At 38.8% G+C, this 27,453-nt stretch overlaps 1 protein-coding gene across 3 annotated transcripts; it reads left to right on the forward strand.

The window, feature by feature from the left end:
* Positions 1-657: 657 nt before the first annotated feature.
* FAM161A (family with sequence similarity 161 member A) lies at positions 658-25,340 on the forward strand. Of its 3 annotated transcripts, XM_006778672.2 has the most exons (7): positions 658-927; positions 9,793-10,028; positions 11,716-12,879; positions 13,221-13,388; positions 15,460-15,559; positions 23,231-23,385; positions 23,853-25,340. In XM_006778672.2, exons 1-7 carry the CDS (start codon positions 709-711, stop codon positions 23,992-23,994), a joined length of 2,184 nt encoding a protein of 727 aa, XP_006778735.1. In that variant the 5' UTR covers positions 658-708; the 3' UTR covers positions 23,995-25,340. The 3 variants fall into 3 exon arrangements, with proteins under 3 accessions (XP_006778735.1, XP_015413436.1, XP_015413438.1); XM_015557950.1 differs by lacking the exon at positions 13,221-13,388; XM_015557952.1 differs by lacking the exon at positions 9,793-10,028 and having other exon boundaries at positions 801-927.
* The last annotated feature ends 2,113 nt before the right edge of the window (positions 25,341-27,453 follow it).

A 27,453-nucleotide genomic window follows, 5' to 3' on the forward strand; every position in this document is an offset into this window, starting at 1 on the left:
GCATAGGAGGCCAGTCCTGGTGTCTCCGCAGCCTTGCTCGGAGGAGGCCGATCAGCAGGCAGGGGAGGGCAGTTGGGGGTGATTGGGCCGGCAGGTGAGCAGTTAGGGGGCGACCAGGCTGGCAGGCAGAAGTGGTTGGGGCAAATTTCATGCACTGGGCCTCTAGTTTAAAATAAAGCAGAGCCCTGCCGCATGGCTCAGTGATGGAGCCTTGACCTATGAACTAGGAGGTCATGGTGGGATTCCCCGTCGGGGCCTATACCCTGGGCTGCCAGCTCAATCCCCAGGGTGGGGCATGCATTCTCATCATTGATGTTTCATTCTTGACCTCCTCCTTCTCTGAAATCAATAAAAATATACATTTAAAAAGTAATAAATGCCCTCTATTTTTTCTTTTCGCAAAAAGAGTAGTTTCATTAGTATAATGTAAGATCTCTGAGATTAGGTGGTGAGACATGAAGCTGGGGAAGAGATACCTTGTGCCCCTCCCCCCCCCATAAGAGAAACACAGTACTGACTGCCAGAATACAAGACACGCCCACCTTGGGTATCCCGCAGGGGTCAAGGATTTGAGTTACTTTTGGCCCCTTACGGCCCCTGTAGCGTCCCTAGTTACCGTGCCCCTAGTAACCGCCCGCCCCAAGCAGGGAGCCCCTCCTGCTTCACCACCCGGGCCAGCGGGGGCGCTCAGGCCTCCGCGGCGCGGTGATGGCCGCCTCGCCGCGCGCGGAGCTGGCGGCCTCCAGTGTCCAAGCCCCGGTAAATCCCAACACCCCAGCGCGGGCCGCCCAGGACGAGGACCCAGACTCTAGGCTTATAGGCTTAGAGGATCTGGCGGCCGTGGTGGCGGCCTTGGAGGAAGAGGAGGACGAAGAGGAGGAGGAACAGGAAGATGAGAGGAAGGCAGTGCAGCCGTCGCGGGCGATGGTAATGTGGGGGCGGGACGTGGGCTAGGACTGGGCTCTGGCTGGGTGCGGGCTGATGGCCGGTCCGCGTCCCCGCTGGGCTGAGCGACATGCTGACAAACGCTGCTCCCTGTCCAGATCGTCGGTAATATTGACCCACCACCTTCTCTATGTTCCCATAGAAATCAATAAAACCGAGGCCTTAAAAAGTCGTAATTTTCACCAAAACGATTGTTGTAAGAATTTCTTGGGGAGCATTTTACTTTAGTCTAGAGCAGTGGTTCTCAACCTTCCTAATGCAGCGACTCTAATACAGTTCCTCATGTTGTGGTGAGCCCCAACCATAAAATTATTTTCTTTGCTACTTCCTAACTGTAATTTTGCTACTGTTATGAATCATAATGTAAATATCTGCTATGCTATATGTGTTTTCCGATGGTCGCGACCCACAGGTTGAGAACCGCTGGTTTAGAGCGTGCAGAACCTTACTCTTTATGCTCCAGTATTTGTCAGAAGTAGATATTCCCTTTTCTTTTTAACTTGGGGAGGTCTGACTTACCTACTCCACAGATGATAACCCCTAAGATTCAGGTGAATCAACTGTGCTATCAGAAGTGTGTTTTATTGTCATTTTAAGGTCTTGGTTATTAGTGCATCTTAACACGATACATGAGAAGCGATGTTTAAAACCATTGAGTTCAGTGGCTAGATCAGACAGATAGAGTTAAGCATCCAGAGAAGCAAGTTACTGAGGACCCATTATTTCCTACAGGGCACTTTTCAGTGTTACATGTGTCGTGAACACCTGTCCACCAGTTAGAGGGCCGAGTCTGCCATCTGCTCTATTCCTTTAAAAATTAGAAACCTTGACTCCGCAGATATAAACCTCCTTACCCCTGTTAAAGATTCTTTTTTTTTTAAAGAGTTAGTCTTTTTTTAAAATATTTTTATTGATTTTTTACAGAGAGGAAGGGAGAGAGATAGAGAGTTAGAAACATCGATAAGAGAGAAACATCGACCAGCTGCCTCCTGCACACCTCCTATTGGGGATGTGCCCACAACCAAGGTACATGCCCTTGATTGGAATCGAACCTGGGACCTTTCAGTCCGCAGGTCGATGCTCTATCCACCGAGCCAAACCGGTTTTGGCAAGATTCTTAACACCATTTTTCAAGCCTCTCAGATACAAAAAGAAAAAGCATTGTGGTCTGGGGCTAATAGAAATCACTGAATATTTTGGAATTGTAATCTCTTTAATCTACACTTAAACTGTTAATGAGAAAATCTGTAGCAACATCTTTCATGGTTATAGCAACCACTAAGCCATAATTAAATTAGTTAAAATTCAAGCTGATGCCTGATAGATGAAAAAGAGTAACCGTTATTTGAAGAGTAGGTGTGGGAAAAGTAGGTGTTCCCAGATAGAGGGAACAAGCATATGCAGAGGTCCTAAGATAGGAAAATGAAGAGCTTTGGGCGATTAAGGATCTGAAAGAAAGCCAGCAAGAGTGGAAAAGAGGGGAAGAATGAGTGAAGGGAGATGAACTTGGAGAGCTAAGCAGGGCCTAAACATTCAGGGCCTTGTAGACGTAGGTAAGGAGTTGTTTATTGTAGGTGCATTGGGAGGTCCTTGAAGACTTTTAAAAGATCTGACATGTTCCTATTTACATTTTTTTAAGATGACTCTGTGGAGAACTTCTGACAAAGCAGAAGTAAGGGACTAGTTAGGAGGCTGTGCAGTAATTTCAGAAGCCATAGGTGATGGCTGGACCTAGAGTCCGGGGGAGATGGCAAGAAGTGGACAGATTTCTCCAGAATGGATTGGAATTACTGTTAAAGAATGAAAGTGAAGGCCAAGGAAGAGGAAGAAATAAAGAATGCTTACTCTCAGGTTTCTGGTTTGAGAAGCTGCATGGAAGGCAGTGCCATTTACTGAACTGGGGACAACTTGGGGAGGAATGGATGTAGAGGCTGGGTGGTTTTCAGAGTTGTTTTTTGTGTGTGTGTCTGTTTTTTTATTGTTGATCCTATTACAGATCCTCCTCCCCCATTTCTTCCTCTTTGCCCTCCTCTAAGGTTTTAGTGTTGAACATGGTAACTTTGAGAAATCTGTGAAACTACCAAGTGGAAATATGTAGGAAGCAGCTGAGCCTATGAAAGTGTAGTTCTGTAGGGTCTGAGCTGGAGATACCTATCTGGGAGTTTTCAGCATTTTTGAAACAATGGGAATGGATAAAGTCACTTAGGGAGAGTGCAGAAAAAGAAGGGGTCTTGTGTAGAACTTTTTTTTTTTAATTTCAGAGAGAAAGGGAGAGAGATACAGAAACATCAATGATGAAAGAGAATCACTGATCAGCTGCCTCCTGCATGCCCCCGCACCAGGGACCGAGCCCACAACCCGGGTGTGTGCCCTGACCAGGAATCGAACCATGACCTCCTGGTTCACAGGTTGACACTCAACCACTGATCCACACCAACTGGGCTAGAACACTTTAAAAACCTCATTGAACAGTTAGATAGATAAAAAGGAGACTAACGGGATTAAGGACCAGCTACAGTGGTAGGATCACCACAAGAGTGTGGAAGTCCCTGTTTATTGGTTTTAATGATGAGGGAAAGTGTCAGGTATTGCTAAAGAGAAGGGACATTTCATCCTGAAGCAGGAGGAACAGAGAAAAGTGGCACAAAAGCAGGCAGTTTTATAGATAGGAAGATGAGGGAACTTTCCTCTGATAGTTTCTGATTTCTTAAAGAAATAAAAGAGTTGGGGAGTGGGGGTGGGAGCAGGTAGAAGAACAAGGGAAAGGTAAACAGTATTGCTAGGGGAGTGTGAGAGGCAGGTGCCAAACAGATCAAGTAGTCAATAGAGATTGCTCAGTTTTTAATTTAGTATTAGTACTCACAAAGCATTCTTTTTTTTTAAAGTTATATTTTTATTAGATAAGTAATACATGAGCACAGTCTCCTTTTATTTTTTTAAATATATTTTTTATTGATTTCAGAGAGGAAGGGAGAGGGAGAGATAGAAACATCAATGATGAGAAAGAGTCATTGATCGGCTGCCACCTGCATGCCCCCCATGGAGGCGAGCCCGCAACCTAGGCATGTGCCCTTGACTGGAATCGAACCTGGGACCCTTCAGTCCGCAGGCCGACGCTCTATCCACTGAGCCAAACCAGCTAGGGCCATTCTCCTTTTAAAATTTCAAATGTTACAGATAAGGCTTGGGCCCTTTTACTCTCTTCTCCCAAAGAAAGTCTGAGTCCCTCCTCCCTACCCATTGGTAGCCACTGTTTTGAAGCTGATATATATGTATTCTTCTGGGCTTTTTCCTGCCTCCTGTGTACATCCTTGATTAAAGCATTTGGTAGCATTTTATGTATACATATTGTTCTGAAACTTGCTTTTTACTCTTATCATTTATTGCCAGGTTTACCCAGGTTACTATACGTAGATCTGCCTCATTCCTTACAAATCCTTTCAATGAAAAAAAAATTTAGTAAAAATTCCAGAATTGCAAATGATACTAGATAGACTATACCACAAATAATTATGAGTGCTGATCACTAATGAAGCACATGTGCATGTGCTGGGAGGAGCATCATCTAAATGGGTCAAGCCAATCTAGGGAAGATTATCCTCTAATCTAGTGGCTGCATGCACAACATTCACAAAAAGCCGGACAATTAAAGGGAAAGGGTGCTATTTTAGGCTCTTGGAAAATAATGTCCTTGGTCTAGGTCAGTGGTCGGCAAACTGCGGATCAGCAAACTGCGGCTCGCGAGCCACATGCGGGTGCGCACGTACAGTGCGATTGAAACTTCGTGGCCCATGGGCAGAAGTTGGTATTTTGTGGAAGAGCCGGTATTTTGTGGAAGAGCCACACTGAAGGGGCCAAAGAGCCGCATGTGGCTCGCGAGCCATGGTTTGCCGACCACGGGTCTAGGTTATTTGACCTATTAAAATGTTTTCTTCTGTGTGAAGACAAAGATTAAATTAAAGTTAGAATTCGCTTATTAATCATTCATCTGTTTTAGGTAAAACGCCATGGGAGTAATTTATCTGAAAAGTTAAGTATTAAGAGGATCAAACAGAAATGGGACAGATACTGTTAAAAGTCAGTGTATAAATATCAGACCTGCCACCACTCTTCAGAAGCTACTCATCCTTCAGTATTTTTGCAGTTTTTCCAGGACCAAATAAATTTTACCTTTTAATGGAAAATGACTATTATGAAGGCCTTCTTTTAAAGGGTGTTCTAAAAGAACGAATGGAGAGTACCTGTATGCTTTTTTCTAAAAACAGTTCTTTGGAATATCTTCCCTCTTTTAGTTAGTTTTTTAAGAAATAAGCCCTTTTCTTAATACTTAGTAGAATATAACTCTTTAGAGCAGCCAGTATTTCTTAGGATGATTCCGTTCCTTTTTTTTTTTTTTCCAGAGAGGTAGCGAGAGTAAGAGATAGATAGAAACATTAATGATGACTGAGAACCATTGTTTAGCTGCCTCCTGCACTACTGGGGATTGAGCCTGCAACCCAGGCATGTGCCATTGACTGGCATTGATCCCAGGGCCCTTGAGTCTGCAGGCCGACTCGCTATCCACTGAGCCAAACCAGCTAGGGCTGATCCAGTTCTTTGTGAGGAAGTACCTCTCCTCTTAATGGACATATGATATTTTTTTAGCTGTATATTCATTCTTCCAATGAATATTTATTAACCCTCTGCCATTAGCCAGGTGCTTTTGTAGGCACTGGGGACACCGCCATGAACAAAGCAGACAAATCCTTGTCTTTGTGATACTGACTTTGTGGAAGAGTTAGGCATACATTACACAAGTAAAGCTATGTAGAATGACTGTTGGTGGTGAGTACTTATGAGAAAAAATAAAACAGGGAGGCTGACAATGAGTGGGTGGGGAGGTTATAATTTCAAATAGGGTGGCCTTGGTGAGGCGATGACATTTGAATAAAGGCCATGAGGTGATTTTGCTGATTCTGTGAGCATTAGAAAAACTGCAGACCGAAATCAGCCACTGCTGCTGCTCGGGAAGAACCACTGAGGGGTGACTCAAGTGGACAAGTGGAAAGAGAACTAACAGGAAGGAATAGGTCTTCTTCCTCCTCTAGCCCTATTGTCTCCCCCAGCCCCACTTTAGGCAGAGTCTCCCTGGGATCAGCTGGCAAAGCGGAAACATGGTTTACAGACTCCTGTCCTCAGCATCACCCAGCAGGGTGTAGAAGGGTGGCACTGGAGCTGACAGGCAATAGTTTAACACTGGGCATACTTACTTCAAGTATTATAAAGTTGATGTTCAAAAGATTAGTGCCCATGTCACATGGCTAAGAAGTGCAGAACCTAGGCTTGAACACAAGAATTTGACACTATATCTCTAATCTTTCTCCCAAGCCATAAAAATTCTCCAAATTGAAAAGGTACTAACTTCTAGCCAAGAAGTAGACAAGAAATGAAAACCACCTCCTGCTTGCCCTAACCTTCCTTTCTAGGCTTGCTTCCCAAAATCGCTTTATACATTTTACTCTCCTCTGATCCTGCAGCTGTGTGCACCTTACTCTCCACCATGCCCCTCATGTTAATGTCCTTTTCTTTGTCTGCAGTACCTTTTCCCTCTTTCCCCCTATACTCTATCTGATCCTCCAGATTCTTCCATTCTTTGACTCAGCTTAAATATCACTTCCTCCAGGAAGCCTTCTGGAGTTACTTTACAAACTCAAACCAAACAAAAGCTCTCTTCATTTGAATACCCTTATCACTTGGTATTTGTATTTCTAATGACCAATTTCTACTTCATATTAGTTCTCCTCTCTCTGCTTATTTAAACGTTGGTGTTGGCCAACATTTCCATCCTCGGGTTTTTGTCGTAGTGCCCACACTCTCCTCAGGCAGCCTCATTCATATGCAAGGCTGCACCTGCCACTTCTGTGATATTGGTGGCTCCCATATCATCTCCAGCCCAGCCTCCTTACCAGGTCTCCAGATAAATTTACCCACCTGTTTCCTGGACATTCACCTGCCCTATTATCCCTTAAACTCAGTGTTTCTAAGAGAGATTAGTTTTCTTTTTCTAAAACACTCTCCTCCTCAGTGTTCCCTATGTTGATGAATGGCAGCAGCAGCAGCAGCATCTACCCAGACAGGCAGCACGCCAAACAGAAGTCTTCGATTTGTTGCCCACAATACAGGCCATTACTGAGTTGATGATTCAGCCTCCTAAATCTACCAAGGCAGCTGCCTTGGTGCTGCTTCCTTAATTCTGCCTTTATTATCTCTAACTTGGACCTTGGCATTAGCTCATTAACTGCTGTTATCTTTCTTCCTTCATTTTCACTCTATTTGCTACCAGCAGAATCCTTCCGAGCACGACTGATCCTGGCACTCCTCTGCTCACATCCTTCAAGGCTCCTGTTGCCTGGTTGAAGCTCTTGAGGTGCCTTTTTCACCTTGTTTCCCACCCTCCCCCGTGCTCCATCCCGTTCTCACTAGCCCCAGACTGTTTACCTCTCTGAGCATAGCATGCCTGTTCCTTCCTCATGTGGCTAAAACCCCCTTCCTACGGTGTGTCTTTGGAGCCCAACACTTGGGATTTGGATTAAATCCCACCTCTACTACTTACTGGTGTGTGACTGCAGGCAGGTCACCTAAATCCTCTGAGCCTCAGTTTCCTTATCAAGAACAGAGTGCCTGCCAGTTGCATCATCATGCAGTAACATATGATTAATGTTCTGGCACTGTGCCTCAGACTTCTTTGTTTTTCACTTTCTGCTTCCCTAATCTGACAAGCTTTGTCCTTATCTAACATTGTCTCCATCTGGTGCACCCTTGTAAATTCTATCTCTTCTTTTCCCTGTGGTCAGAATTAGGCATTCTTTCTCTGAGCTCTTTTGGTAACTGATATTGTGACATACATGGGAGCAGCTCACAGGCAGGAATCAGGAGTTCTGTCTCCTTCAAACTCTGCTGCCCATTATTTATGTACACATCCTCACCTAAACTCACTGAAGCTTCTAAAACAGCGGTTCTCAACCTGTGGGTCGAGACCCCTTTGGGGGTCAAACGACCTTTTCACAGGGGTCACCTAAGACCATCGGAAAACACACATATAATTACATATTGTTTTTGTGATTAATCACTATGCTTTAATTATGTTTGTAACAATGAAATTGGGGGTCATCACAACATGAGGAACTATATTAAAGGGTCGCAGCATTAGGAAGGTTGAGAACCACTGTTCTCGAAGGTGGAGTGTTTGATTTGTATCTTTAAGCAGCTAGAGAATGCTGGGTGTCCTTAAGAATTTAATGAATGAGGAAGTTAACAAAGTACTCATTTCCACAGCTAAGAAGGTAATGATGAGGAGCACATATAGAAACAGGAGAAGGTATCAGAAAATTCTCTTGAGTTGTATTACAATAAAGCAATTCTTTGAGTCATGGATTTGTTGGTAAATTTCTGCACACCAGCTCTACTGAAAAACATTTGTTTTCCTTCATTCATTTTCTCTGTTAGCCCAAGTAGTACAATACTGGTCTCCTGTACACTGTTTAAAAACTCATATTTATAACTTTTATATACAAGTGACTCTTCTGCATTTTCCCATTGGGAGAAGCTACTCAGATTTATATCCTAATGTCTTATCAGATTGAGTCTATAATTTTCTAAGGCAAATACTCTTTTTTATTCTGAGTATATTTCAGGCAATAGGCTAAATTTAAGACCACAGGCAGCAGCCTTTTATGCATAGTATCATAAATAACTTTATCTCTCAACTGAGAAAATATTAAATTTTTATATTTATGGAGAAAGTGGAGTTTTACCTCTATAGTTGCTTCAATTAAAAGAACTCTAAAAAAAAAAAAAAAAAAAAAAAAAAAAAAAACAAAAAAAAAAAACTCTAAGATGTATATGAAAAGAGTTAGGGGAGCCCTAGCTGGTTTGACTCAGTGGATAGAGCGGTGGCCTGCAGACTAAAGGGTTCCGGGTTTGATTCTGGTCAAGGGTACCTGCCTGGGTTGTAGGCTTGATCCCCAGTAGGGGGCGTGCAGGAGGCAGCCGATCAGTGATTCTCATTATTGATGTTTCTATCTCTCTCTCCCTCTCCCTCTCCCTTCCTCTCTGAAATCAATAAAAATAATTTTAAAAAAAGAAAAAAAAAAGAGTTAGGGGAAAGATCGATCAGACTCTTCCAGGCATGACCTATATATAGAATAACTACACTGTGTGTAGTTACAATGCTATACTGTACTATTCTTGTTCTCTTTGTACTCCCAAAGTCCCTGTCACTCAGGACTTCGTTACAACTGCTCTTTGTTGCCCCCAGGAGTGGCTGTTCTGAAACTACGGCCCATCCCCTTCCAACCCTCCTACTTCCTATGAGGTCTCCCCTGCACATCCAGGAGGGCTTCTTCCTGGGTTCTTGATGAGCCAATGAGAACTTTGTTCCCTCCACTCTCCTGCCCTCCTTTGCCCATTCCCCTCTCTTCTCCACTGGTGCACCCTTGTGGCCCATACTCTAGGAGCCAAGCTCCGGGTGTTGGGCTGTAGTTGCTTGGTTTGCAGTAAGAGGAACTGGTTCTTCTTCACTTCAGTTATCACTTTCAACTCCAACGGAGGGTCTTTATTAAGGATAATTTGGTTCTATCCTATTATAGTGTATGGGTTAGTACATGATCCGGGAATCTAACCATCCTTTATAAAAAGGATCAAATAGTATTTATTTTCTGGCAACTTGATTTCTCTCTCTTGTTCTCAATAAAATGTGAGAGAGAAATGTACAAAGCTCACAAGTAAGAAGCAGCATTGGGAATTAGTGTCAAATTTATTTGTCTTTTAATTCCAAATACTATATAACAGGCTTTTCCCTTCCATCAGACTGACTTTAACATCATTTCCGGGGTGAATAACCTAACACACATGAACTATGAGGCCCCTGTGGACTTTTCTGATATTTACCACTCTAATGAAGAATATTTCAGGAAACTAGAAGAGCTGAAGACTGCCCACATGGAAACTATGGCAAAGTTAGAGAAAATGTACCAGAATAAATTAAATTTAAAGAAAGTACAGCCACTGATCAGCAGGGATGAAGCTTCTAGTGTCTCTTCCATGTAAGTTTGTACATAATCTTATTTGTGGACTGTAAAATAAAATGTATACTTAAAAGTGCAGAACAAGCCCTGGCTGGTGTGGCTCAGTTGGTTGGGCATCGTCCCACATTCTGAAGAGTTGCTGGTTTGATTCCCAGTCAGGGTACATGCCCAGGTTTCGGGCTCAATCCCCTAACGGGGGCGTGTAAGAGGCAGCTGATTGATGCTGCACTTTCACATTAATATTTCTCTCTCTAAAAATCAATTTAAAAATCTTAAAAGAATAAAGTACAGAACAAAATTATTTTAGAATATTTTCTCTCAAATATCCCTTTGTACTTGTAATAATATATGGAGGTGCAATTTTATTCAAAATGTTTAATGGCTTATCAACCTACCAGGTGGCTTCTTGCTTTGAGGGTCATTAGGTGGCCATTTGGTCTTTTCTTTCTGACCTATCATTCATACAAATGTAGACATGTACCAGAATATTTTTAAATGATGAATATTAAAAATTTTAAAGATCTTTATAATATGTGAATTAACATGAGTTTATTAAAGATATAATATAAATTGTTTAGAACTAAAAGATAAATCTGATTAAGTTTTCAAAATAGTCTTTAATTTCAAGACCTATTTCTGTAATAAACTGGCTTATTTTGAAACTTGAGGCAAGTCCCTTAACTCATCCAGTGGGTCAGCACTGATTGCATATCTGCTGGGTGTCAGACCTTGCATGGACACTAGGAAGTCAAAACTGAGATGCCTTCAAGGATCTCAAAGACTAGCTGAGAATGAAAAATTGCAATACAACATTATAGAGACAAGAAAAAGCAGTTGATCGTGTCAGAGTGTCAGTGGAGGGACACAGGAAGGAATTTTCTACTGAAGTCATATCTGGGTTCAGTGTTAAGGGGTGTGTGTAGCTGCGGCAAATGTAGGAAACAAGGAGTGGCTTTCTAGGCAGCCGAAACCATGTGTGCGAAGGCATGGCAGCATGAGGAACGGTGTGTGTGAGGAACTTCATGTGATTGGATGTGATGCAGAATGGTGATGGGGGTAGGGAAAAGTGAAAGGTGAAACTGGAAAGCTAGGCAGGGGCTAATATTAAAGGACTCTGTAATCTGTATTTGACTTCATAACAATGACAAATCATGGGAAAGTTTCAAGAAGGAGAGTGACGTGATCAGATGTATATTTTAAAACGGTGTCTATGGAAAACATGTGGAGAATTCAATTCAGAGGTTAGACACAAGAAGCCTCAACTGTCTCATATTCCTCCCTTATAAAATAAGGGAGTCAGATTAGATAATTTATAGGCATTTTCCAGCTCTATTCTAAATAAAAGTGATAATTTTTACAAGCCGTATCCAGCTTCTATTTTAAATCTAACTGATTATACCTTTAAAATATATATATATGTATATATTTTATTGATTTCAGAGAGGGAGGGAGAAGAGTGAGATAGAAACAATGATGAGAATCATGGATCGGCTGCCGCCTGCATGCCTCCTGTTGGGGATCAAGCCCACAACCTGGGAATCGAACCATGACCTCCTGGTTCATAGGTCTGATGCTCAACCACTGAACCACACCATTCGGGTTAATTGATTATACCTTGATATAAGAAAATATCTAATTCTTAATTCTTATATTTGGTCACATACAACTGAAAGTGTAACCTAACCTAATTATTCTTCTCACTTAGGTGTGTATCAGAAAAGAACTATCACCCTATCTCGTTAATCACATCACTTTCAGAACCTGATTTAGGTCATTCTTCCTCCTTGATTGTGTCTTCCTCTGAAGATGAGCTGCCCAACTTAGAAAAAGACTACCCTGAGAAAAGCAGAAGGATGACCTATGCTAAGGAGCTCATCAACAACATGTGGACCAACTTCTCTGTTAAAGATTACATTCAGTGTGAAGGTGCTGACTTCCCAGCAATTAAAAAAACAGGGAAGAAATCAAAAGAATGGGTGCCAAAGATTACAGTACCTGAGCCTTTTCAAATGATGATTAGAGAACAGAAAAAAAAAGAAGAGAACATGAAATATAAATCAGATATTGAAATGGTACACAAACTGCTCAAAAAACAAGAAGATTCAGAGTGTAAGAAAAAATTCCGAGCCAACCCAGTTCCAGAATTTGTCTTTTCCCCCCTTTATCATGACATAGTCAAGCAAAATGAAGAACGAAGGAGGATTATGAAGGAGAAAAACAAAGAAGCACTTTTGGCCTCACAAAAGCCATTTAAGTTTATTGCAAGGGAGGAACAAAAGCGAGCCATCCGGGAAAAGCAGCTGAGAGACTTTATTAAGTCTAAAAAGAAAACAAATCGATTTAAAGCCAGACCTATACCTCGATCTACTTACGGTTCAACTACCAATAACAGGTTAAAAGAAGAAGAGCTCTTTAGAAACATTAAGACACAGCTGAGAGCCCAAGAACTTTTCCTGAATTCATCCCCTCCGCCTTATAGTCCACCTCACAGAAGTTTTGCTGCAAGGAAGCCCAAGGCTCCCAAACAGGCTGAGCAGTTGAAGTATAAATGCAAGTCTAGGAGCCCGATTGCTGATTTTGGAGAACCTCCTGAGAGGTATCAGAAGCACCTCCCAGAGCAGAAAAGTCCAAAAATCCTTTTAGTTTACAAACCATCTGATCCTCATGCAGCCTCACATGCATCCACTAAAAGAGAGAAAAATATGGCAGCTAATAAAGCAGAGGAAGAAAATTTGAAAGAAACACATTGGGCTTATCAGTCTCTAAAGCACAAGTCACCAGGAAGAAGTCCAAATGCAAAGCGTGTGCCTTATAACTGCAGCCCTCCAATGCCCACAGTATCTTCCAGAGGAAGAGAACAAGCCACCAGGTAAATAACTAGGCTACTGCATTGACTGACCTATGATTGCTAATTATTAATTTTATGTTGGTGAATTTGAAAGTATGAAGAAATTATTATATCTGGTAATATATTTTACTTTATAATATAGAACATTTTGCAAAAGTGTGTGCTAAGAAATGTACTTTCCATTTTATGACTCCTTGGGAATAGAAAAGGTTAGAGTTGGCCTATTGATTTCCAAGTTCACAAGTCAGATCCTTCTCAAAAGGTTGCCTTTTCTCAGCCTTTGAATTATCCTGTGTTAAATCTTTGCTAAGCAACATTCTCATTGGCTTAAAGTGAATTAAGCCTTAGTTTGTTGCCCTCAGGAGATCACTTGAGGAAAAGAAAATGTTGGAAGAAGAGAGAACTCGGATCCTAACTAAGCAGAAACAAAGGATGAAAGAATTGCAGAAACTTCTGACAACCCGGACTAAGGCTTATGACTCACATCAAAGTTTAGCTCAAATATCTAAATCCAGAATAAAATCTCTCAGGTATCATGAAAGAATCCTGAAACTCTAGACCATTGGTTTTCAAACTTTTTAAAAATCAAGTTACCAATATATGAACAAATTAAGAAGAATATCAGTGTTTTAGTTTCTGGATTCAAGTTATTATCAGTTACTTATACTTAATACACACACACGCGCGCACACACACACACACACACACATTCTCTCATTCACCTCATGATGAAACCAACATTTATATGTATACACGCCTGATGGTGAGGACCATGAAGCTATGTTAATTGAACAGAAATTTTTTATATTGTGGCTAGAGTTAATATCTTATATTGGCATTTTAACTCTTTTTCTTTATATTATTTTTGATTGCACAATATACTTGTAATATTGAGAAAAATATTGAGGCACAGATATAAAGTTTTTTCAACAACTTGTCATGTAATCTCAGAATATTCTTCAACAAACAGATATGTAAAAGATTTTTGTTCTAAGATTTACATGAAATCTGATAGCACAGATTAACACTGGTGTTAAGTAACATCAATTATGTGAAAGTGTCGATTAACAGGTGTGTTAATGTTTAGTGGTATGGGTTGCATTTTGTCAGTTTTAATAAAAATAAATAAAAATATTCACAGAACCCCTTTACAGAACACTGGAATTCTGCAGAATAAAGTTTGAAAACCAATGTTCCAGAGGAACATTTTTATGTTGCAAATAAACATTAAAATGTTCATGTTTAAGTAGGAAAATAACTCCCCCAAAGCTGGGTAAGTAATATGATTTATTAATTTTTAATCTGACCTATAATATTCCCCCAAATCTATATTTCATTTTAATTTGAGGCCCAGTGCAATCCAGGACCCCACCCTGGCTGGGGAGGGCTCCAGGGCGCGTTCTGCCTGACTCACCAGTCCTGATCTGCTGGACCCCAGCAGCAAGCTAACCTACCAGTTGGAGCATCTGCCCCCTGGTGGTCAGTGCGTGTCATAGCAACTGGTTGAAGGGTAAAACTAACGGTCAGACACTTAGCATATTAATTAGGCTTTTATTATATAGGATTCCTTATAATGTCTGTCAGTGTCAGACATTATAAGGAATATAGCTCCTTATATCAATTCATTGGTAGAAGGAGCTTAATTTGATGAACTTGAGCAAAAAATTCCTTAGAAATATTCATTCATCCTTAGAAAGTAAACTGGATTTTTAATAATACCAACTTGTATATAATTAAACATAGTTATAATTTTATAGTATAATTATTTTCTCTAATCCATGAAATCTTATTATCTTGGTAGAGTTAGTATATTTTACATAGAGAAATAGCATAGTTTAATTCATTATTGGATCTTGCCCAAATACTAAGTACACTTACTGTGAATTTATGTATTTGGTTCCTATTTTTCTATATATTATAGTCCCATACGCCTCATTTCTCCTCATCCCATTTAATTATCTTTGCCACCAACCTATAGCAGTTCTCATTTAAGGGACTAAAGAAGAACAAGTTCTTATTTTCAGAAAAAAACTTCTTAAAAAGAACATACCTATTTGGGACCAAATTTTTTTGGTTTTATACATTTACATATGAGATAAGAGGACATTCACTCATTCATCTTTTCAGGCCAATTTGAAGCCCTGTAAAACATTATGTCTTGAAGATTTCAGAACCTTCAGAGTACAAAGATTGCTCCCAGGATGTAAAATGTGTGTTCTCAGAACCTAGAATTTTTTTTAAAAATATATATTTCATTGATTTCTTCACAGAGAGAAAGGGAGAGGGATAGAGAGCTAGAAACATCGATCAGCTGCCTCCTGCACAACCCCTACTGGGGATGTGCCCGTGCCCCTGACTGGAATTGAACCCGGGACCCTTCAGTCCACAGGTCAACACTCTATCCACTGAGCCAAACCAGTTAGGGCAGAACCTAGAATTTTTATTCTGTGTTCCATAAAAATTTACCAGTCTAGAAAAGGAATGGTGGTCAACTGTAAATTGTGCTCATAATTTAATTTCTAATTTGCCATCTAAGCTAAAATGTTATATATGCAAATTCTTATTTCTTTTTAAAATTCCACTCCTTTTATTTAATTTTAGAAAGAGTGAAAAGGAAAGGATGAGAGAATACCGACGAGAACTAGAAGAAATAGAAGAAAAATTAAAACACAGGCCACTACTATTTCAAAGAGTTGCTCAGGTTGTGTTTGTTGGAATTTAAGAGCTACTGTCAGTTGTTTTGTGTGTGTGTGTGTTTTTTAAACATATACAGCTCTTAACTTACAGTCCATTTTTCTTATGTGCTATATAATGTACTAAGACATATTGTTTCTGTGACAGCTTCATCAAGCCAGTCAAGTAAGTAATTTTGCCAAAATCTAAGATTGAATTTTGTTGATGAGGCATGTAAGCTTAATAAAGAACATACTACTGATCAAACCATTTCCGAAAGAATAGTTCCACAACACGTTTTTAATGGCTGGTGTTTATTTCATACCAGCTTGGCCAAATATTAAGTTAAGGCTTCATGATATGATTTGGAGGTCTTTGAAGAATTAAAAAATGAAACAATGGCTAATTGAATCAGATTTATTTCTGCCAGTGCGTTTGTTTCTTTGTTTTTGTTTCTTTTGGGGATATAATTGACATACAGCACTGGATAAGGTTAAGGTGTACGACATAATGACTTGACATGCATAAATTAAAAAATGATTCCACAGTAAGTTTAATTAACATCCATCACTCCTATACTTATCCCCAATTGTTTTTCCTTGTGATGAGAACTTTTAGGATTTATATATCCATACTTTCAAATATCCCATACATAGTTACCATGTTGTATATTACATCCCCGGTATATAACTGGAAATTTGTACCTTTTGACCACCTTCATCCAGTTCCTCCTGGTAACCACAAATCTCTTTATTTTTTTAAATTTTAGATTCCGCATATAAGTGAGATCATACAATATTTGTCTTTCTGTCTGATTTATTTCACTTAGTATAACGCCTTCAAAGTCCACTGCAAATGGCAGGATTTCCTTCTTTTTATGGATGGATAGTATTCTATTGTGTATATATACCACATTTTCTTTATCCATTCATTTTTCAATGGACTCTAAAGTTGTTTCCTTTCTTGGCTATTGTAAATAATGCTGCAATGAATGTGGGGAGCAGAAATCTCTTTGAGGTAGTGATTTTGTTTTCTTTAGATATATATCCAGAAGTCAGACTGCTGGATCATATAGTTTTATTTTTAATTTTTTGAGAAACCTCTACTATTTACCTAATGACTGTACTTATGTACATTCCTACCAATAGTGCACAGGGCTTCCGTTTTCGCCACATCCTCATTAGCATTTATCTCTTGTCTTTTCAACAGTCATTTTAACCAGGGTGAGGTATTGCATTGTGAAATATCACCTAGTGATTTGCATTTCCCTATGATTAGTCATGTTGAGCACCTTTTCATGTACCTGTTGAGCCATTTGAATATCTTCTTTGGAAAAATGCCTACCCAGTCCTTTGCCAGCTTTTAAATTGGATTAGTTGGGTGTTTTGTTTTGTGTTTGCTACTGATTTGTATGAGTACTTTATATATTTTGAATATTAATTCCTTATCAGATATATGATTTGCAAATATTTTTCCCCATTTGTAGGTTGCTTTTTCATTTTGTTGACTGGTGTTTTTGTTTTTTATAAATGTATTTTTTTATTGATTTCAGAGAGGAAAGAGAGATAGAAACATTAATGATGAGAGGGAATCACTGATTGGCTGCCTCTTGCACGCCTCCTACTGGGGATCGAGCCCACAACCCAGGCATGTGCCCTTGACTGGAATCAAACCTTTGGTCCACAGGCTGATGCTCTATCCACTGAACCAAACCAACCAGGGCAATTGGTGTTTTTTTAAGTGAGTTTATAATTTTCAATCTTATCTATAATTACTGAAAGGATCTTCTTTTTATCAGAAAAACTAAATTTTCACTCAGTTTTACAGTCTTTCCATTAAGAGAAATTTGTCAATTTCAGATCATCTTTTCCTTAGTACTCATAAGGGAGAGGTTCCTAGGGGTGACATAGCTTAACAATAGATAATCACTGGAGGCTACAGGTCATTGAGGACAAGGGGCATGTATTATGGGCTAATCTACATATTATAATCTCTCAAAGTTATGGGAACCCTTTACTTACTGATTTGGATATAATTTTATGTAGTGCTTGTCATTTTAAGGGGTGGGTTTCTTTTAACATCTCAGTTTCAACTTTAGGGGGGGGAATCATAAGCTGTTTTATATTGCTCAGTGTAAAGTGATTGACTTTGGCTCAAAGCAGCTAACTGCAGGTTTTTATGTCCTCTTATCTGGTGGGTATTGACCCAGATTTCCCACTGGCATCTTATATTCATCTTGCCCCAAACTAGATCCTCCTTTTTCATTTTCTGTTTTAGCTGGGCCACTATTTAGGATGACTGGGAACCACTGTCCACCCCCCCCCGCCCCCCCATTCAGCTGTCACTGAGAGAACTAACAAATTTTATCCCTATCTAATTTTTGGATCTGTCTTTCTCCATTCTTATGGTAAAATGCCAGGTGAAACCTCTAATATTTCCTATCTGAGTTAATATAACGGTTGGACTCGTTTGCCTGTCCTGTTCTTTGCAAAGCCACCCATTATATCTTTATTTTGCCGTTCTCATTCCCTTGCAAAAATGTTAACCCTGGGTAGGTAGTTAATAACCCTTGATAATGGTGACAATCATGCATTCACCGAACCATTCATTCTCATTGTCAGTGAATGGTATCAAGACAATTGCTTCTCAATAAAATGCTACAAGCTTGTTAGTCCTAAATTGCAGAGGAAGAAACTGAAGTTCAAAGAAGAGCCCTGGCCAGTTTGGCTCACTGGATAGAGCATCGGCCTGGGGACTCAAGGGTCCCAGGTTTGGTTCCGGTCAAGGGCATGTACCTTGGTTGTGGGCACATCCCCAGTGGGGAGTGTGCAGGAGGCAGCTGATCGATGCTTCTCTCTCATTGATGTTTCTAACTCTCTATTTTTCTCCTTCCTCTCTGTAAAAAATCAATAAAATATATTTTAAAAAAAAGTTCAAAGAAGGTAAGTAATTCATAAAATTTACAGTTATTAAATAATGGAACTGGAATTGGAACCCAAATCAATCTGCTTCCAAACACTTAACACTGAGCTGTCCTGCTTTCTCTCAGAAGATAAACCGCCTTAACATGGTATACAGAATCCTCTATGACCTGACCCCGTTAACCTCTTTAGTTAATCTACCACTGTGCTCCCCCTCATGTCAAACTTTATACACCCTTTTACTCTCAGGCCATACCAGACTACTAGTTTCAAACTTAAAATCTTTATTCATGCTGTTTCTGAACATCCTTAGAGCCTCTTCCTTTCTTTCCTCCTACTCTTTCAAGTCTCAGTGTAAAATCACTTCTTGCAATGTTTCCCCTGCTTGGGTTGGTGCCCTTTCCTCTGTTTTTTTTATTACCTTTTGCATACCTTTCTCTTTGCTCCTACCACGTTGTGTGGAAATTATTTTAATGATCTCTCTTCCCTTCCAACTAGTAACTTTTTAAAAATATATTTTTATTGATTTCAGAGAGGAAGGGAGAGAAAGACAGAAACATCAATGATAGGAGAGAATCATTGATCTGCTGCCTCCTGCACGCCCCACACTGGAGATCAAGCCCACAACCAGGGTATGGGTCCGACTGGGAATGAACCTGGACCTTCTGGTTTATAGCCCTTCGCTCAAACACTGAGCTGATCTGTTTTTTATTTTTTTAAAAAATATGTTTTTAATGATTTCAGAAAGAGGAAGGAGAGGGAGAGAGAGAGATAGAAGCATCAATGATGAGAGAGAATCATCGATCTGCTGCCTCCTGCATGCCCCCCACTGGGGATCGAACCTGCCCCTACCAGGAATCGAATCCAACTGTGATCTCCTGGTTCATGGGTCTATATTCAACCACTGAGCCACACCGGCTGGGCAACTAGTTAATTTTAAAGGGAGTGATCAAACCTTTATAATCCCGACACCTAGGACAACATCATGCTCAGAGATGTTAATAAACACTTGTTGAACCAAAACTGAACTGTTATGATCAAATTAGCCATTTTGACCTATCATTTTCTTTCTGGGATTAGCCCAGGCTAAGAGCATTACCCTGATGAATTAGTGATGAGTCTCAACATTAACAAGCAGTTTTGCCCTGTTGTGAATTCCCTCTGTTTCTAAGCACTAGAGAAAATCTGGCAAAACAAGTGGTGAGTGTGAAATTAAACCCATAGATAAATTTTAAATGTTGAAAACTAGGTTAGTTTCATAGCTGATATTTCTTCTATCATTTTTAGCCCTCACATATGCTGTTCCCTTTGCCTAAAATAACTTTTGTGTATATCCCCTACCTTCCATGAGGACTTGTCACAAAATGAGTACTTAGTAATTATTAAATGAAAGAATTACTATAAACTAAACTTAGTTATAAAAATTATAAAAAATAAGCATTTTTTTCATTCATTCTAGGTGCTGATAGACAAACTTTAATCACTTGTTATTTTGATTTCATGAAAGTGACAATTTTTTTTACAGGATGTTTAATAGTAAAATAAACAATTATGAAGCTATTTTAACTGTTCCTTTTATCTCTTTATTATAATTCTTTTGCATGGTGAAATGCAAGGGGGAAATCTTTGTTTTAATGAACAATTACACACTATTCACCTTTATATAAAATATTAAAAGGTATTTCCTTACACAGAATGACTGTCAGTGCTCACCACTGCTTTAGTTTTGTTCACAGAAGTTAGTATGTTTTTCTTGCAGTCTATTTTGCTGTGACTGTTGGTGCTAGTTAACAATTGTTATGTAATAAATTCACTCACAACTTTAAGCATTACCCATTTGTAAGTGTTAATTGTGGTCTTGCTGCTATTGAATTATCCCAACAGTAGGCCTATGATCCAGTACAGAACAAATCATGTTATCCTGTTTCTTGGAAATTACAGCTTGCTGAGTAGATGTTAAATTGAATTTTAAAGCAGATTCAGGTGAAGGTTTATGAACACTAACTTTGATTAGTATTTTAATCTATTTTGCTTAAATCAGAATATGCCATTCTTTTTAAAAAATATACCTTTTTATTTCAGAGAGGAAAAGAGAGATAGAAACATCATTGATAAGAGAAAATCATTAGTTCACTGCCTCCTGCACGCCCCACACTGGGGATTGAGCCCCCAACTCAGAATTGAACCCGGGACCCTTCAGTCTGCAGGCTGATGCTCTATCCACTGAGCCAAACCAGCTAGGGCAGAACATGCCATTCTTTTTTTAAAAATATATTTTTATTGATTTTTTACAGAGAGGAAGGGAGAGAGATAGAGAGTTAGAAACATCAATGAGAGAGAAACATCGATCAGCTGCCTCCTGCACACTCCCCACTGGGGATGTGCCCGCAACCCAGGTACATGCCCTTGACCAGAATCGAACCCGGGACCTTTCAGTCCGCAGGCCGACGCTCTATCCACTGAGCCAAACCGGTTTTGGCAGAACATGCCATTCTTAATGCATTCAGTTAGGTTTGGGATTTCTTTACAGTCTTTGGAGCACAGTTCTCATCTTCCTACTTTGCCGTGCCTTTCAGTTCACCCAAGGCTGGTCTGTCGGCATTCAGAGCCTCTGGATGCTTGTTTACTTTCTTTTCTAAAAAGTGTTATTCACCGTAGGTGCATTTTAGCAGCAGTTACAGTGTTCCTTTTTCAGTTTTCCAGAGTGTCAGAAAATGCACTGCTGATAGTTTTATCCATTATAACCAGTCTTTACTATTTTGATTTCTCCCATAGAACATTAGACTCCATGATCCCTCATTAACTGGAGTATCTGGATTGGGCAGATATCGGGCAAGAGCATTGCTGAAGTCGGGCTTTAGGCTACCTTCAAACTCCAGGATGACCCCTACCATTTAGATTAAAGCAGCATGGTGGAGTGGAAAAGATCCAGGAAAGGGTCAAGAGACTTGGTTCTACTGCTTACCATTCTTGTGGACCTTAAGCAAACTGCTTAAACTCAGTGAGGGTGATGGGAACATCTTGGTTTCTTTATTTGTTAAATTGGGGGGTGAGACTGGGTGCCACTAGAATCGGGCCGTTCCTAGTCATTTTGCTTTTCTTGGAGGTCCAGATGGCAATTCTTGGCCCTAGCTCATATCCACTCATAGGATCTAAACGCAGACTAACGCCAAAGCCCTAGTGCAAACCCCAGTTATCTTGTGGCTCCGTAAAGCCTGCGGTCTCAGGAACTGTGACAACTTCGACTTGCTTCCAGTATGAGAGGGTCATCATAATTCCCACAGATCCCAAAGCCAGGAAGTAACTTTCTGGAGATTTGAACCCAGTTCTAAATTCATGTGTGTTTTTTTTTTTTTTCTGTATCTATTGCTTCCTCCACAGAGTAAAGATAACAGCACTGATGACTGTATTATCTGTGATGGAGTAGAGATATGGCTTATAAAAAGCAGAAATTACAGTAGGCACATAAAAACCCTCTGCAAACTATCACATGAACTACTTTTTTTTGTTTTGTTTGTTAATCCTCACCTGAGGACATCCCTCCATTTACCTTTAGAGAGAGTAGAAGGAATGAAGAGACACAGAGAGAGAAACATTTTTTTTAAAAAATATATATTTTATTGATTTTTTACAGAGAGGAAGGAAGAGAGATAGAGAGTTAGAAACATCGATGAGAGAGAAACATCGATCAGCTGCCTTCTGCACATCTCCCACTAGGGATGTGCCCACAACCAAGGCACATGCCCTTGACCGGAATCAAACCTGGGACCTTTCAGTCCGCAGGCTGATGCTCTATCCACTGAGCCAAACCGGTTTCGGCAAGAGAGAGAAACATTGATGTGAGAGAGACACATCGACTGGTTGCCTCCTATACCCGCCCCAAACAGGGCTGGGGATCAAGCATATAACCGAGGTATTTGCCTCTGACTGGAATCGGACCCGGAACCTTTCAGTCTACGGGCCAATGCTCCATCCACTGAGCCCAAACAGCTAGGCCTCATATGAACTTATTTTCTTACTGATTTTTCCAGATATCCTTAAGCAGTCATAAAATAGGCACAGTGTAAAGAATAATTATATATCAAAATTCAAGTGGCCACCACCCAGGTTAACAAAACAGAGCACTGCCAGCACCTCAGACCCAATGCGCCTCTCCAGGGTCAAACCCTCTCCCTCTTCCGTAGAGGTAACCACCATTCTAAATTTTGAGATAGGCATTTGCTTGTTTTTCTTTGCAGTTTACCACCTATGATTTATCCCTATATATAGTTTAGTTTTGCCTGTCTGGGGCCTTTTTGTAAATGAATCATATATATATATGATATATATATACATACATATCATATATAATATATATATATATTATATACACATATACACACTCTTGTATTTTGTTTCTTTTGCTCAGTATTATGTTTGTGAGATCCATCCATGTTGTGGTGTATAACTAGAGTTCATTAATTTTCATTGCTTTATTTTACTCTTTTGTATAAATAGACTACAACTTATTTATCCATCCTACTTTGATATTTAGGTTGTTTCCAGTTTGGGGTTGTTACAAACAGTACTATTCTGAACATTTTTATACATGTCTCCTGGGGCACAAGTAGTTCCTCTGGGTATATACCTAGGATTGGAATTGCTGGTCAGAAGGGATGCATATTTTCAGCCAACTGTGATTAGTGAGTTTAATTTTCACTGGAGCTTTTAACACAGACATTTTTAATGGGAAGTTAAAGTCTTTTGTTCTCATCTAAAAAGGTTTGTCTTTCCTATAGAAAAATGCAAGAATGGCAGCAGAAAAGCATTATTCTAACACCCTAAAAGCACTAGGAATAGCTGATGAGTTTGTTTCAAAGAAAGGCCAAAGTGGAAAAATATTTGAGTCCTTCAGCAATCAAGAGATGAAAAGTTTCACTGAAGAGAAAGAAAGGTAACATATATAAAATGTCTGAATGGTATACCTCTGGAAAAAATTTTTACTTGCAAGAAAGTAAAAATTCTGTTCTATAATATTTTAAAATGAACTTTACCTAATGAAATACATATGAACTGTTGTAAAACATATTGATACTTTGATATTTTTGACACATTCAATTATTACATGGTGATGAAATATCTTGTTTTTAAGCAGAATAATTTAAGTTCTGACTGGCATAAATAATGAAAATAACAACATGCTTTCAAGCGAAGTTTAAAGAGTAAACCAAGTTTTGAAATAAATGAGTTCTCAGAGGAATATTTACTTTCCCAATTGGCACTTTTATAGGGCTTTCTTGATAAATTGGAGCTCATACACTTGAGGAAGACTGACTTCATGATGACATACATTGCAAAGGGTTTGTTTACCTTTAAACAAATCATTTTTCCTTTGAAAGATTGATACATTTTTCCCTCTAGCTTTAATGAAGAAGAAAACATAGAAGAAAGAGAGAACGGGGAAGAAAATTATTTTACTGAAACCAACAGCCAGGATTCTTGTAAGGAAAATGAAGGCGAAGCCGAAGAAGAAAGCGGAGAAGAGAAATCTGTTGAAGAATAAAGCGGAATCAGCAGGGCCTCCTTTCTGGGCCTGTGCTGTGTTTTGCAGCATCCGGTGTTAGCAGCTTTGCTTGTTTTGTTAGGAACATGGATGGGAAGGAACCCTTCTGATGTGTGCAGGGCTCTTTAGCAAAGTTATCTGTAGCCAAAAAGGCAAATCCAGCTGATTAAGTCATTTAGTCCGAGTAAGGCTTTGCCTATTTAGTTTTTTAAATTGCTACATGTGCTCTGTTTGCAACTTTGCTCTTACTTGTATTTTTTAAAAGCAGTTGAGAATCAACAGCTGTCACAAACTGATTAGTTATTTTGTTATTATTTTTTGGTAGAAAAAAAATGGCTTAGCATTGAGAGCAGAGAAAAGTATTGTCCTTTGGTGATTTGTTTGAAAAAAAATTTCTGGAAAGCATGACTCAATACATATTTTAAAATTGTACTGTTTGCCCATTCTTTTTCTCTGGAATACATCTCACAAAATGAACCCTCACAGTTGTTTTACTAGATAAGTTTATCTGAACTATTTTTATTTTTATTTAATTTTTAAAATCTGGACCATTTTTTAAAAGTAATAAAATAGAAAAAAAATAGGTACTTGCAAATTTACATTTATTTCTGCACTGAAAGTTTATTATTAAAGTATCCACCCTATTATCAGTTTTTCTTTTTTTCTCTAGTTTTATTCTAAATTATTTTTGACAGAAATTATTAGAACTTTTTACACGTATTTTTTAACCTTGTGTATTATGACAGATATAAATAATTAAAGCATTCTGAATTATAATCTTAATAAATATCAAGCTGGTTTTAAATGAGATGAAATTGTGCATAATAACTTGTCCAAGGCAAGTCTCCAAAGTAATTCAGGCTTATCTCTTTATTACTAGAACCAGAATGTTCAATTTTTTACATATTATTGCAGACACACTTTGTCTTTCTGAGAATGATGTTAATTTGATTTTATGACTATCATTTTTCCTCTGTAAGCAAATTTTTTGTTGTAAAAATTTAAACCAGTCATAAAGATGTGATAGAGTGAGGCATTTTTTTTCATAAAAATAATCAACTTATAAAGAGTATTAACTAATAAAGGTATATAATAGCAGTATTTACCTATTGGAAATTTATGCTTTAAATGAAGAAATAAGGTGATTTTTCCTAATAAAGGGCAAATGTTTATTTGCTATTCCTTTTTTATAGTTTGTGTTAAACTATTTGTTACTACCATTAGATTGTAAACTCCTTGAGGGTTGGCATCATTTTAAAATCCATCTTTGTATTCCTTTAATATTTTACACAAGATTGTGCATATAATAGGTACTTAATAAAAGTTTGGATGAGTAAGTATATGAATATGTTTTTATTTTATTAAATTTATTGGGGTGATATTGGTCAACATGAACATATAGGTTTCAGGTATGAATGTGTTTTTTAATTATACTTATAGTTTCATAAAATAAGTACACATGGGATTAAAAACATTTCCCTTCCAACTTATTGAGAACCTATGAAACACAATTCATAAATTGTAAATTCTTTCTGCAGAAGAATATTTATTTGGTAAATTACAGAGGTAGAAAAAGTAATTCCTAGATGAAATAGGCTTAGGAAACTAGTTCTAAAGCTAAAGGGAGGGCCCTTGGAGTTTGGAAGCAAGGAAGCTAATGATAATGTGCCTGGAGCCAGAGGATGAGGGGGAGAAAGGGAAAGGCATGGGCATGACCCCAGGAAGGAGAGCACCCACAAATTGTAATATTTTAAATGTGGCTTACTCTCAAGGATTTGCTCCTTATCCATCCCTTCTCAGTTTCATGGGAGAGCGAAGGACTTGGTTTCAGAAGCAATGTTCAGTTTTCTTTAAAAATGGGAATAGTACCCATCCTAGTGGCTATAGGAAGGATTAGATGTGTGGAAAAGCTCTTTGCAAACGAGGCTATTCAAATGACAGTGTCAGAGGACAGCCTATTCCTGAAAAACATTTAACTTTCTACACCTTTAGAAAAATGAACTACAAAGTGATTTAAATATTATTTTGTTAGAAATAATATGTGCCCTGACTGGTTTGGCTCAGTGGATAGAATAAAATAAAAAAAAAAACGAAATAATATGTGATCCACTTTTTGAAGAGAGTGATCTGGTAAATACAGAGCCAAACTTAGAAGATACTGGTAATTTCAAGTAATTCTATGCAAAATCATTTTTTTTAGAACGCTATTAAATTGACAACTGAAAGATTTCTTTAGTGTGTGGCATTTTACAATAGAGGAGATAAAAGTGGAGAAGAAAAATAATAAAATCTGGTGTATATAACTGTCAAAAATCAAGGAATAATATGCATGCTTATATTCAAGTCTGAAAAGATGATAATGTAAAAAAATGGTAATGGAATTTGCCTATGGGACAAGCAGTGGAAGACTTAGTTTTTGTTTTCCCCCCTTTCAACGTGTTTATTAAAGAAAAATATAAATGAGGCTTTAGTCTTGTTGGAAGCTACTTTCTAGTCATTGATTTATAGTATCCTGATAGCAAGAAAAATAGTTATATCTTTCTTTATACTAAAAAAAATACTTATACATTTTATACAGTTTATTTGAATCAGGATACAAATATTGCAGTTGGTTACTAAGTTTCAAGTCTTTGTTTGCTTTTTGTTATTTTTTCTTTCTTTATTGATTCAGGTATTATTAGTACATATGTGTCTTATCCCCCTATTGCCCCCGCCCACCCCCTCCCCTGCTCATGCCCTCACCCTCCTGGTGTCTGTTTCCATTGGTTATGCCTTAAGTCTCTTTTTAATATATCTTTTATTCCTTGCAATATTGTCTTTGAAGGGACCAGTCTTTTGTACTGTAGAGTATCTGCTCTGAATTTTGTCATTTAATGTGTTTCTCTGGTTCTCTGTGTTTCCTACAAATTAGTAGACCTAAGCTTGATCAGATTCAAATATGATGTTTTTAGCAAGAATACTTCATAGGTCATGGTGTGCATTTCCATTGGGAAGCACACAATGTCTAATGATCTGTTGTGCTGTTATCCACTATTGATCATTGCTACAATTACTGTGCCAATGTCTCTCCACTCATTTTCAGACTCGCCAAAAACCATGAAGTCTTAGTTGTTACAAAAAGAAAAAAAATTGGGGGGTGAGAGAATTGAATGAAGGTGGTCAAAGGTACAAACTTCCAGCTATAAGATGAACAAGTACTAAGGATGTACAACATAAGATTATAGTTAATACAGCTGTATGATATATTTGAAAGTTGATAAGAGAGTAGATCCTAAAAGTTCTCATCACAAGGAAAAAAACCTCATTTTTTAAATGAAATGATGGGTGGTAACAAAAGTTATTGTGGTGCCCTAGCCAGTTTGGCGCAGTGGATAGAGCGTCGGCCTGAGGACTGAAAGGTCCCGGGTTTGATTCCAGCCAAGGGCACATGCCTGGGCTGCGGGCTTGGTCCCCAGTGGG

The sequence above is a fragment of the Myotis davidii genome, unplaced genomic scaffold (genome assembly GCF_000327345.1).
Source record: "Myotis davidii unplaced genomic scaffold, ASM32734v1 scaffold6, whole genome shotgun sequence".
In the NCBI taxonomy this organism is placed as follows: domain Eukaryota; kingdom Metazoa; phylum Chordata; class Mammalia; order Chiroptera; family Vespertilionidae; genus Myotis; species Myotis davidii.